The sequence below is a fragment of the Boleophthalmus pectinirostris genome, unplaced genomic scaffold (genome assembly GCF_026225935.1).
Source record: "Boleophthalmus pectinirostris isolate CB_2022bp ecotype Guang Dong unplaced genomic scaffold, ASM2622593v1 HiC_scaffold_19, whole genome shotgun sequence".
In the NCBI taxonomy this organism is placed as follows: domain Eukaryota; kingdom Metazoa; phylum Chordata; class Actinopteri; order Gobiiformes; family Gobiidae; genus Boleophthalmus; species Boleophthalmus pectinirostris.
The window spans coordinates 30195143-30208298 of record NW_026571140.1 but is presented as its reverse complement, the minus strand read 5'-3'; the positions used below and the strand labels follow the sequence as shown (position 1 = coordinate 30208298).

The 13156-nt window shown below is 37.7% G+C and overlaps 1 protein-coding gene across 1 annotated transcript in view; it reads right to left on the bottom strand.

Annotated features, from left to right (window-relative positions):
* Nucleotides 1–13156, bottom strand: part of homer2 (homer scaffold protein 2) — a 69895-nt gene that overhangs the window by 36771 nt on the left and 19968 nt on the right. Inside the window, exon 3 of the mRNA XM_055154958.1 lies at nt 8657–8813. Coding sequence (XP_055010933.1) covers nt 8657–8813 — 157 coding nt within the window. The remainder of the gene's footprint in view (nt 1–8656; nt 8814–13156) is intronic.

The following is a 13156-nucleotide window of genomic DNA, read 5'->3' as shown; positions in this document are numbered from 1 at the left end:
TTATTTTGATCAATCTTACAACCCCGGTACAATGTCAATGCTTAAACGGTGCATTGTGTAATTTTTCAGGTGGAGGGTTCGTCAGTGAAGTTGTTATTGCTTTGTCTGGAATGTTTCATAGTATGGTATTAACCCTTTCTACCTTCATGGATACCAGACCAAGTTACAGGTCAGATCTGTGGAGAGGCAACCCCACTCACAGTCAGAATGCCCATTTTTCTATATATTTCTGAACTAAAAAAAAAAAAAAAAGCACCTGTAATTCAATAAATGTAAGGTAGAGCTGTTTCCTTTCATACTGTGGAAAATTCCAGGCAGAGCAATGACATATCCAGAGAAATGCAACAAACACACTGTTTAATGTTTCGTCTCCAGTGCTGCATGACCCACTGACCCAAAGCTCTGAAATGCCACATCTCTACAGCAGGACGCTCACCTGTTGTAACTATTCAGAGCATGTGCTGCCAGTGACATGTGCTACAGTCTAAATGTGTAGCTTCAGCGTTGGCCAATAGAAACGTCTACAGTAAATTTAGACAGGTTGTACGGTAGAACTTCAGGGCTGCAAAGATTTATCAAAACTATTGTGACTTGCTGACTTCTAGAGATTGGGAATTCCAGTGCTAAACTTATCCAAATGATTCTAGTCAAAGTTTATGGACTTTAAAAACACAGTAGAGCACTTGCTGTATTACCACATGACATCAAAAGGTGGAAAGAGTGTTTTCTCAACCTAACTATGCAGGGTTTGTGTGTTAAACATGTGTGTACAGCTCTTAAAACTCACAAAGGCACATAAGAGCACAACTCACAAAAACACAGGGCAAGTGCGAACATAGATTACAGACAATTACGAACAATTCGCACAGGGTAATTATAGAGCGAGCTGAAGTAACACGGGTCTGCATTTAGAGATCTCAGGATCTGACAGACTCATGTCCTTCCACTCAACGACATCTGTCAACGAAGAAGTCAGGAATTAATTATGGTGTAGACGTGCACTGTCTATCTTTTCAACAGCTTACCTCTATAAAGAGGCTATTGATTTGCCTCAAATGCTCCGTGGTATGGAATTTTATCTCCATGGAGACAAGTAAATGGTGTTAGTAAAAGGTCAGAGTTGAGGAAAGGCTCACAGTTAGAATTTTGTGTTTTTGAGCAATAAAAACACCTGAAATTGAATAAATGCAAGGTAGGTAAGTTTAATGCCATATTCTGTAACATTCCAGGCAATGCAATAACATTGTTGTGTCCTTAGGCAAGACACTTCACCCACCTTGCCTTGTGTGAATGTGGTGTATGTGTGCGTGTTGGTGGTGGTCGGAGGGGCCGATGGCACAGATTGGCTGCCTCATTTCTGTCAGTCTGCCCCAAGGAAGCTGTGACTACAATAGTATCTTACGACCATGAAGTGAGGAGTGAATGAATAATGATGACAAGCTTTTGAAAGACTTCAACAAGCCTGTAAATTAAGGCATTATTATTATTACATGACATAATGTTAAATAAGTGGTTCAGTTCTGAATTGAACTGATTCACCTACAACCTTTTGTTTATAGTTTATTGAAACCAAACCTTGAAGTCTGACAATGCACCAGCCTCTGTTGTTATGTTCCACTTCGTCATCAAAACAAAGCTGACCAGATCGTCTAAAAGGGCAGTCTGGGCAAATGCCTTTATCTTTTTGGTTAAATATTAAGCAGCACTCACTGCTTCTCACAAACAAAGTGTTACAATAACATGCAACTTTAATGAGAGTTGTTGTAGTGAATCTGGGTTATAGCTGCACAGTGAGGACAGCAGAGGAGCGAGGTGAAAATCCAGTCAACAACAAAATAGCAAAAAGCTATGAAAACTTATAAAAGAATGTAGATACTGTATCTAACAGAGCTTTAGCTATAGCAAAGAGCTTATTGGTGTGATTATTCAGTGCAGTGGTTCACAAACAATCAAGGTCTACAATGAGAGTAAACAGGTCTAAAATGGGACAAAGGATAAAATGGATAAGTTAAAAATAAATTTCTCTTTATGCAAAACAAATAGTCAAACCATGGCGGGTTCTTGTGTACCACCAGATGCAGTCCCACAGTTTGAGAAACACTGATTTAGTACATGTTCAACTTATGGTAAATTTTTACTCTGAAAGCACCAAAGCATCACTTTTTATTTTTATTCATAATCTGCTACTGACACATTATGAACACTAAGAGGTAAAGCAAGTAAACACAAACAACTATATTGAAAACTACACTGTGACTGCGAACAACTTTGTCAAAACATCTCAAAAACAGCTCTTATATGATGGTTCTCTCCAATACTTCTTACATAGTCAAACGTAATACTGGGATCCGTTTCCAGATCAGGTCAGGACTACTTTAGCTGGAGAATATTGAGTTTTACAAAACCTGACTATATACTTTATTTCATTTTAGAGTTGAGAGGCAAGTGCCACACTTATATAAATAACTTTTTAAGGCCTTTGCTATATTAATTTGGCATCATAACATAAAATCATAGTTACAAAAGTGAAACGCAAATGTGCACTATAAGGAAAAGTATTATTAAGTAGCTGTTATATCATGTTCAGTGTTTAAAAAATAAATTGCAAACACTACATCATATACTATTGCATACGTTGCTTTTGCCCACTACTGAATTGTTATGACAAATTGCAATGTAAATATGTCATTATGAAACAAGTACTTGTGTAGTTAGAGATGATTAAGGGTCTTTTATGAAACCCGGAGTCAGATAAATGGGTGCGTTCCTTTGTCTGATCAGTGCGGACACAGAGGTGACGTGGGCAGCGACGGGAGCTGCTCTGAGGCCTGGTGAGAGAGTGGGATGAGTGAACGCCCCCACTACAGCATGACTAAGTGACAGGATGGAGGAGAGAGAAAAGGACTGAGAGAGGTGAGAGGGAGAAATAGAGTAAGCATGGGCATGCTTCTGGGTCCATCAACTCTGGTTTCAATTCACTTTTTATTGAAAAAATGTTGCCCCTCTCCGAAACTGCTGCTGTCAGACATGTCATTTTGGTTTTAAAATGTTATCTCTACATGATTCTGGTGTTTTTATTTTGCTATTAAGTCCACTTCTTTAGGTCTATGGGCCGAACAGAATGAAAAAGTGCAGAGGGGGAGTGACTGGATGACAAGAAAGAGAAGGACAGAAAGGCAGAAAGAGCGAGACAAGAGGCAGAGGAGAAACAGAGATGGGAGTGAGAGAAGGAGGGTAAGAGTGAGAGACGCTACGGGAAGAGGAGTGACAGGAGCAGCTGTGTGGTCAGTCAGGACTCGTGTGGACAGTTTAAGGCCCAGAACAAACTGTAAAGCCTCTGTGGGAAATAAGGATCTGTTATGAGTCTGAGGAATCTGCACAGTCAGGGTCAGAGAGGAGAGAGGGTGAGAAAGGAGAGCGGGAGAAACAGAGAGGGCGATACAACGGAGCGGGAGAGAAAGATGAAAGAGGGAAGAGGAGGAGAGACGTAGAGAGGACTGAGAGAAGGAGCAAGAGCAAAAAAGAGGGTTGAGGAATCTGCACAGTCAGGGTGACAGAGGAGAGAGGAGAGACACAACATAGAGGGAAAAAAAGAGGGAGAAGGTGAAGGATAAAGAGGCCAGTTTTAAAATTTGTTTGAAACATGTTAAGGATATGGTTCAGGTTAAGCTTATGGCAAGTAGTGACTATTAAGGTTAAGGTTAGGATCAGTCTCCAGAAAATGAATTAAGTCAACGTAATGTTTCCAAGAAGCATGTATGCAGGTGTAAACACAACACTCCATAACTGATGGTCAGATAACTCAAATAGTGAACCTTCTACAGGCTCTTTAAAAAGCAGGATGCTAACCAGAACCACTCAGCTACTGTGAACCACTGCCTCCTGAGCACTTCTCTCTGACAGCTGAATAACTGGTTGTCACGAAACAAGAGTCACATGACAAAAGCTCAAAGAAAACAACCAGAAGCTGAGAAAATTCAAGCTTTACACTTTATTTTCTTAAAGGCGCACTTTTCTGGTGGAGGATCTGTCACCTGCTTGTCTCCATGGAGTTGTTATTGCATTCAACTTTAATTTTACAATGAGACATGTAGATGATGCCAATAGGCCAAATTACAAGTCAGGTGTGCAAAGGTGAAGCCACTCACAGCAAGAATACATGTTTTTCATCTAATTGAATAAATGCTAGATAGATATGTGTAATGCCATGCTCTAGAACAGAGGTCTCAAACCTTTTTCCTCCAGTGAGCTCCTGTACGAAACCAAAATGCCAGAGCTACTCATTTTAGAGGTGTCAAGAACTGACTGAGATTGAGATGAGGTGCAGTACAGTTAGATGACATAGATAAAACATAAACCATTATACATTTCTTAGTGCACAAAGCCAGGCATCAACATTTTAGTTATTCAGCTCAATACGGATAATTTAGAAATCCCTTGATGGGCTACATGGAAACTGGTAGGACATCCTGCTGTAAAACATCCCAAAAAAAGAAATAATATCTCCATAGGGACAAGCAGTTAGCAGACCTCTCACCAGAAGTAACACAGTGCACCTTTACAAAGATCTCATATATTGCGCATGGAAGGCCATTATCACCACTGAGTCACTTTATGTTGAATAGCAATGTAAAGTAATGTGTTTGCTGATCAGACTGAGGTGTGATACACAGAGAAATGTGTGTCCCGTGTGACACTGCCAACTCCACAAGGACAAACTGTTTTATGTTTAGTGACGCAGGTTTGTCTCCACAGGGGATACGACTGCTATCCTCACCAATTACCCACTTAATCTTCAGTTGATTATTTAACATTTTTACTTTCTGGGATTAATCCAGAGCCTTTTAACGAGGGGCTTATTTTACTTCTATGGGTTATTAACTGCTAACACAAAACATGTTTAGATCACTATGTTACCTTTTATTGTTTTAGATTTTAGATTTAGATGTTTTATAAGTTTAATCCTTGGTTTCTGATGCTCTGAGTTCCACCTCCTTTTGCTCTCTGCGCTAAGTTTCCCCCCCTTCAGAGCAGTATCACAACACAACTGACATCCATCCTGCTAAAGCATATCAGTACTGCACATCACATCAGGTTTATGGACTTGTAGCACAGAGTTTTGTATCACGTTTGTTTTTTGTTGTATATTTATGGGGAATTGACGTGTGTGGATGACGTAGGCCTGTGGGGTGAGCGTTGGAAAGAATTTGACATCTAAGCATGTCACCGCACTCACACCAAGAATGACAAAAACTATTTCCTGCACTAAGTTTGGCCCTCAACAGGAAGTTAACCACAGGTGGGAAATTAGGAGTGCGTTAAGTGCCTCAACCAAAGCCCCGCATGTGCCTGTCAAAAGGTGTGCACTGAGCGACTGTCGCTGCTTCGCATTTGCATAAAGTTGACTTCAGTTCAACTCTGCTACACGTGAACAGGGACAGCTCACTAAATGAATTAAATATGTGTGGATGACATCTAAAATCAGGGATGTTTTTGACAAGGGAACAATGTTATACCAGGGTCGAAAGCTCTAAAAAGTTGATATGGTGATAAAAATCACAAATACACTGGTGCATTAACAGGATTTCCCCACCCGTATCTCCTATTAGTCATTATTATTTTTATTTTTTGGCATATTACTCCCCCCTGCACAGTAGTTCTCTTAAAAAAACCAAATGTCTCATCACATTATATTACATCCCTGTTCTTGTCTGTGCACATGAGCATTGGTGGCATCTAAAAGTGCTGAATCATCTGTCCATGCCTTCATCATGACTTCAGAATCGTGGCGATGTGAGTTGGCGGTCTGAGTTGGCGGTCTGTCACACACTGGGCACAGCAGAGCGCTCTGTTCTTGGAGACTCCACACACATGTACAGGATTATATTAACATCTATTTCATGTGACTCAGAGTTTTATGATGTTCAGCACTTTACGCCTACAACTGCCACCGGAAAAACACAGACTGAGGAGAGGCCAGATTCTGCTACTGTTTGATCGGATTTTTGGGCATATGGTTCTTTATTGCACTGCAGCCAAATCAAGTGGATGTAGGATTTGTATGCTACTCGCTTTTGTGATAGAAACCATTTTTTGTGGCAGTGCAGCTCAGTCTTTTTCTAAACAAGTACAAGTTGACCAATTTAACGTCATCATTAGTTGTCGTGTTGATCTAACGGATATCTCCAGTGTTTCCCAAAGATTTTGGTGGCACACTTTTTAAAACAATTTCATCTAAATCATTTCTGCCTATATTTACATTTTAACCAGTGTTGTTGATTTTTTTGATCACTGTAGTCTCTTTTATAAGTTTATAACAAAGTATAATTTTGTTATGCTGATATATGCCATAGTATCCCGTATTAATGGGAAACACTGACCACAAGATACAAAAAAAACAGTCCAAATAACTTACAATAAAATAAAAGTTAAGCCATAAGAAGTCAATAAATGTAATCACTAGGGATGTAACAATAATCGAAATATCATGATATCGTATCGTCAAAGTTCTCACAATAATACCGTGGACCATCACAGTATATCGAATTACAAGTCTATTTGCTTAAATTAAGAGTTCTGGTACATTAATAGCTAAAAAATGAGAGAGGGAACTACATAGACCATGATCCTTTGGTCCATATCAATGCAGACTACATGAAGAAATAACAGTTCAAAGCACTTATAAGTCTCAGCTCTTTGTCTTGTTAAGGCATTTTAAGAGGAAAAAGTGTTTTTTTCACAGTTTTGTTAGCCTCCACAAAATATCGCAAGAAATATTATACCGTGAGATTCATACCGTGACGATATTGTATTGTGAGATTTGGATATCGTTACACCCCTAGTAATTTTTATTTTTATTTTATTTCTCATTATCTTCATGTCAAGTCTACAGGAAAAAATGAATGTGAGTTTTACTTCAGAACCAGAATTTCTAGACACAGGATTGAGCTCAGCAAACTAAAATTCATAAGAGACAAGAACAAGTCTCACTTCATTTTGTGCTCATATTTCAAACAGATCTGACTCATTAAGAAAACACCTCTAAACCTGGTACCAGTTGCACAGTAGTTTGTGTTTTTCTTTCTCAACCATGAGCCAGTCAGACGGACCTGCTGTAAAACTCTACACATCTCCATGGAAACACTGACTCCACTGAGCTGCTGGTTCATTCACACGTGATTAACTGCACTTGTTCTGACAAATCCATCACAAATCCACAGTAATCAGACATTACACACTTCAAGAACTGTTTACCCAAATATCCCCTCAGTATTAGAGGCATAAAAAGAGTGGGTAAACAGAAATCAAGTCAGAAATCATTGCCAATATTCAGGTTTATGTCACTCGAGTCTAGTCTAGTGTTATGCTCATTTTTAGTATACAAATATTTGAGAATAAATTAGCATCAGTGCGTTTAAACTAATTTCAAGTGGTTTTAAAAATTATACTCTCTCCTCGAAGTGCCCTGACACAGATCTCCTGACCCTATCTGACCAGTCCTCCTGTTAAACTTCACGGAGACCTTTGACTGAGACACAAAGGAGAGTAAATTAACTTGAATTTCTCTCTACAATACATACAACCCACCTTAAACCTATTAACAGCCTTATTTACATCAGAACTATTTCTTTAGATACTTCAAGTTAGACTGAGTAAATGAACGTCTCCTGTTTTATAAAAGTGAAAAGCGAAATAAGTAATTTAAACATGTTGACCAAATCTTTTCATACAGGCCTGTTAAAATCATTAAAGTACTGAATTTACAATAAATACATCAAGCATCAATATGTTTTACATAATTATAACAAGTTATAATGGGATGCAATTCTGTAAGACACTCATAGATGTGTGTAAAATCCCTCAGTCGTCCAGGTAGAATCCATGGCAAAAGGAGATTTATCAATTACAGCTGGACAAAAGTTTATTTATGTCGAATACATTTCCCTTCTTCAGTTCTGGTCAGAATGTTGGTGGACACTGCTTTTTATCTGCCTGAAGGGAGGAGCTAACTACAATGAAATTACTCTGAATAGCTGTGTTAGTTTCAGAATAATTTCAATGTAGTTAGCTCCTCCCTTCAGGCAGATATGAGGCAGAGTCCACCAGCGTCTGACCAGAACTAAAGAAGCAGGCTTGGATGAGTTGCGAAACGTTTTGCCCAGTTGACAAATTGAATTTCTCCTTTCGCCATAAGACACTCATACTGACAAATTACAAGGAAAATTACTTAGAGTATTAAAAAGGCCCACAATATTATACACAGACCACTTAGACGATGATCCTTTGCGACATCATGTGAGTGCAGTCAAGAACAGTTTATTTTCAAGTATGATAATATTAATGAATGCATAGAAGACCGAAGGAACTGTGAACCTCTCCACTAACATGTAATAAATATCATAGCGTGTGACATATTTGAGTCACTAATGCACCTTACAAAATAGCTCTGACTTGGAAAGCTCTTAAGAAAATGGGGAAGGTGGAGGTAGTTCTTAAAGACTTCTGCTGCTGATAACCTTGACCTTGATGTAAAACGGTACAGTGTTTTGTTGCTATGTATTTTTTAGACAGAAATGACAAATTAATTCAGATTCTGTTTTAAATTTGTAATAAAGACCATAATGTGTGATATATTTACATTTTAAACATTTCGTACCTTGGACCCGTCGACGCTGATGATGCGGTAGCTGTTCCTGGTGCTGTCGTAGAAGTAGGAGACGGTCACCGCCTGTTTGCTCGCAGGGACCCAGTTCTTTTTGGTGGTGGGGTCAATCTGGAAGACATGGGCCCGGGTCGTGTAGATCGGCTGCTCCCTGGACACAAATGGAGCACAAGACATCAGAGTCAAATCAATCAAACTGCAATGGAAATTTAAATACTGCGTGATTATTTAATCTTTTAGAAACTCACTTTGTCTTGTAACTAAAGCTCATTTGGCTTGGAAATTAAATCCTCCCCTTTTGCTTGCTAATCTAAGAAAAGTGACAAATCTAAGAAGTGACAAATGCGACTCAATCAACTCAACTATGGATTTCATATCTATGCGAAAACAGGACCGTTACTATACTGATTAACAATTTGAAACTAAAATTATATCCTTTGAATGGGGAAAAAGTCATCCAATTGTTGCTTATAACAGGAAGTAGAAACCTATTAATAAAGATCTGTATCACTCAGCTCATTATATTTGTCCAACTATCAAAAATATCACTGTTGCCATAGCAATTAGCTATTCTACACTTAATATTTTTTACTTTTGAATGGTGAAAAATGCTAAAAACGGCAACTATGAACAAAAATTCACTGGAACCAAACTTGAATAATGCTGTGTTGTGCATTTTTAATATGAAAATACTTGGAAGCGTTGCCTGGTTCATAAAAAGTAGTATTATTTTATCACCAACATTTGGAAAACCTGTGAAAGAATTTTAATAACTGCTTCGCTCATGTTAGGAGAGAAATTTGAGGCATGTCTTCTCACCGCAATGCTGAATAAATTTATGGTAATTTGAACAGGTGAATTTAGATCCGGTTACTGAATATTTTAACTCAAAATTTCAAATGCGCCCTCACTAAATATGATAAGGGGGAAAACTACCCCCAGTGACAACCAAGTGCCTACCCAGATCTCTCCTAATAATGTCATTTAAAGGTCCTATATTACACAGAATGGATCTTTGTGAGTTTTAACCAATATTATAATATTAAAACCCATTTTATAATCCTCAAAAATATACCCAGAGTTGTGTTTTATTTCATTCACACATTTGAGTAATCTTTTATTAATCTGTCTACATATTTTATTATTAGTCTGTCTGCAGTTAACAGCTACCTTTTACCTTTAGTTCAGCAGAGATTGGCAATTCCAGCACTGAAATCCTGCGGCTTGCTTATGTGACTCATAGTTTTTAACATAAACTAGCTCCAAGCACTTTACCACACCTTCGAATAATCCTGAATGAATATTTAATGTATACAGTGTCGGTCAAATGCGGCAGCAGATGTCACAATCGTGCTGCTACCATGACAACATCCAGGGAACATCTTTCAAGTGTCAAAATGGTCTCAGATGATATCATGACATCCTATAGCCCCGCTGAAAATGGAGATGGGGCAGGTTCAATATTTGTGACTACGTCCAGGCAATTAATCACATTTTTGACATTCTGTCAGTTCTAAACGTCAGTGTATCCGCTGTCAGTGAAACGTCATTTGGATAACAGTACAGGCTTTGTAAGTAGAGCTGGGTATCATTCAGAATTTGGCGATAGAATACATATCTCGATACATTGGCCACAAGACGACACATATCGTAATACAGTGAGCTTTCTATTCGATAAGATTCAAAATTATATATTGAATACGATACGATTCAATAAAAATAAAGGATAAATCATGTCTGTGCTACTGAAAGTCTTTGTTGAACCACTTCTTGTGCAAAGTGAATATGAAACTCACCCATTTTAATCATCAAAATGTCAAATGTGTCGCATAAATGAGCTTCCTTCCTCTAACAAACAACAAAACTGTAGGGCTGTAATAAAATAATTTAGTAAACTATATAAAAAAATACTCTTGCTGATATATCGATACAGCAGCTCACGATATCGATACTGTATCATCACATTAAACTATACGATATTTCAATATTTTTGCACACCCCTATTTGTAAGGAGAAATTTGACATTGAGTTAAATTATTAAAGTATTATAGTAAGTAGAAAGTATTGTTTATGTTCAGTAAATATTGACCTCTATTTTAGTTGTGTTAAATATGACTAATATAAATCGAATCAAAATACTGAGCTTGACTGATATGAGGAAAAAGTGTGTTGTCCTTACACATCCTTATAACCAAAAATAATTAGTTGACAAATTTTAAAAACCAGTCAATGTAGAAACCATTTTTGTATCCTCTTTCAACCCCTCGAGTCTGATGTGTTTATGAAGCTGTCTCTGTGACGTCCAGGACCCCCACACACACAGATAGACAGAGAGACAGGTGATAACGTAACGCAATCCTTACAACATCCTGCAGCCAGCCTCTCTATATTTTTACTCCAAAGATTTACTCGGACAAGTGTGACAAGAAACCCTAGTGACACTGACAACCTGCCCAGATGTCTCCTAATAATGTAATTTATATCCACGTTGCCCTCTCCTTTGCTTATTATGACCCGTAGTTTTGAACATACGGTAGCTCCGAGGCTCTGACACAGACTGACAGGTGATAATGTAACACAAACCCCAAATCCTCACAACATCCTGCAGTTATTAGCACGTCTGCGATAGCCCCTCTCTGCCGTAGGGGACACAAGCACAGGGTGGAATATTAGTTTTTCAGGCTAAATAAATATCATAATATGTCATAATTCACATCTACTGTTTATTTGCACTAGCAGAGATTTTTTTTCATTTTTGTAATATTACACCTATGATAAAATATGAGCTGTAGTCTGTGAAATAAACATCTGCCACACTTTATAAAGACTACGACTAACTACTAAAGAGTTTAAAAGTTCAGTGTTTACCAAACTTTTTTCAGGGGATCCATATTTTAAAAGTCACAAAGCTTTGCGACGCAAGTCAATGGACAATATTCGTAAATCACAAAATAAAAGTTGACCATTATTGAACATTAATGAGGATATTTTATTATGACTGAGTGATCGTGCCTCTCTGAACAGTTAGTATTACTCAAGTTTTGAACAATGAAAAACAGTAATTGAACCAGCAATGGAAGGATACATAAGTCCCCTATTTGGACATTAATTTTAGCCCATTTCTTTTTCTTTTCAACTTTCAATTGAACCAGCAATACTGGAACAAAAACAGTCAATAAAGTAATCACAAAAAGATTAGAAATTATTAAAAAAAACATGTCTTCAACCTGCATGCAGATCATGACAAGCCAAGGCGACCCCAAAAAAATCTCTTGCGAAGCACCTGTCTTTGAAAAAAGTCTTTAGTCTTTGTGTTTTGTTTCATTCACACGTTTAACACAAACCCTGAATATTTAGGCTGACTTCTTCTCTCTAAAAGGAAAATGCTGTTACCTCTTTGAAAACATACCCAGAGTTGTGTTTTGTTTCATTCACAGATGTCTGAGTAATCCTTTATTATTAGTATGTCTACATCTTCAAAGCTCAAAATCCTCTGTTCCTTCTTGTGACGCCACGTGGTAATACAGAAGTGCTCCATACACTTTAACTAGAATCACTTGGACAATTTAAGCCTTGGAGCTTCTAATCTCTAATGAATTAAAGGTAAAAAGGTAGCTGTTAACTTGAAAACTACCACTACATGACATCACAAGTTGGAACAGAGCATATGGTATTGAGGTTTGGAGATGCAGACACACTAATAATAAAAGATTACTCAAGTCTGTGTGAATGAAACAAAACACTACTCTGGGTTTTCGAAGAGGCAACAGCATTCAAACATGGCTTAAAGCTCACAAGAATCAATTTGCACATAAGACCTTTGAGTGACCTATAACTTATTTATATATAGTGGCATTACAAAAGCACGAGCAGTAAAACAGGTAGCAGAAATTTCAGCTTAACTGTTTGGTTTAAATCTGCTGTATTTTTCCTCATGTTGTGTAATTTGAGGCTCCAGTGTGTGACAGCTTAAATAGAGTCAATTGTGGTCATAGGTTTAAAAAGACTTTCACTTTTCACTCGTAAACAGTGACGACTATTTTTCACTGACTCTACTGCATTCTCCAGTAGTAACATTAACAATCGGGGAGTGTCAGTTTGAAGCATACATATTTATAGTAAAGTCATCTTTAACAAAATCACATATTCCTCTGACAATATACTATTTTTGTAAATTTGCACAAACTCAGTAAAGTATTTTTGTCACCTGGAGGCAATATTGTAGTAAAGATGCACTGACTTGCAGGTTCTGTTTAGATAATTTTACTTTGCATGCATGTTCCACACTGTGACATTAAACTTAATCTCCTCCTATCTATCTCCATGGAGTCAAGATGGTGAAGCCTCCAGGCCAAGTTGCAAGCCAGATCTGTGGAGAGGCAACCCCACTCACTGTAATAATTAGGGATGTAACAATAACCAAAATATTGTGATATCGTATCATCAAAGTTCTCACAATAATATTGTGGACCATCACAATATATCAAATTACAA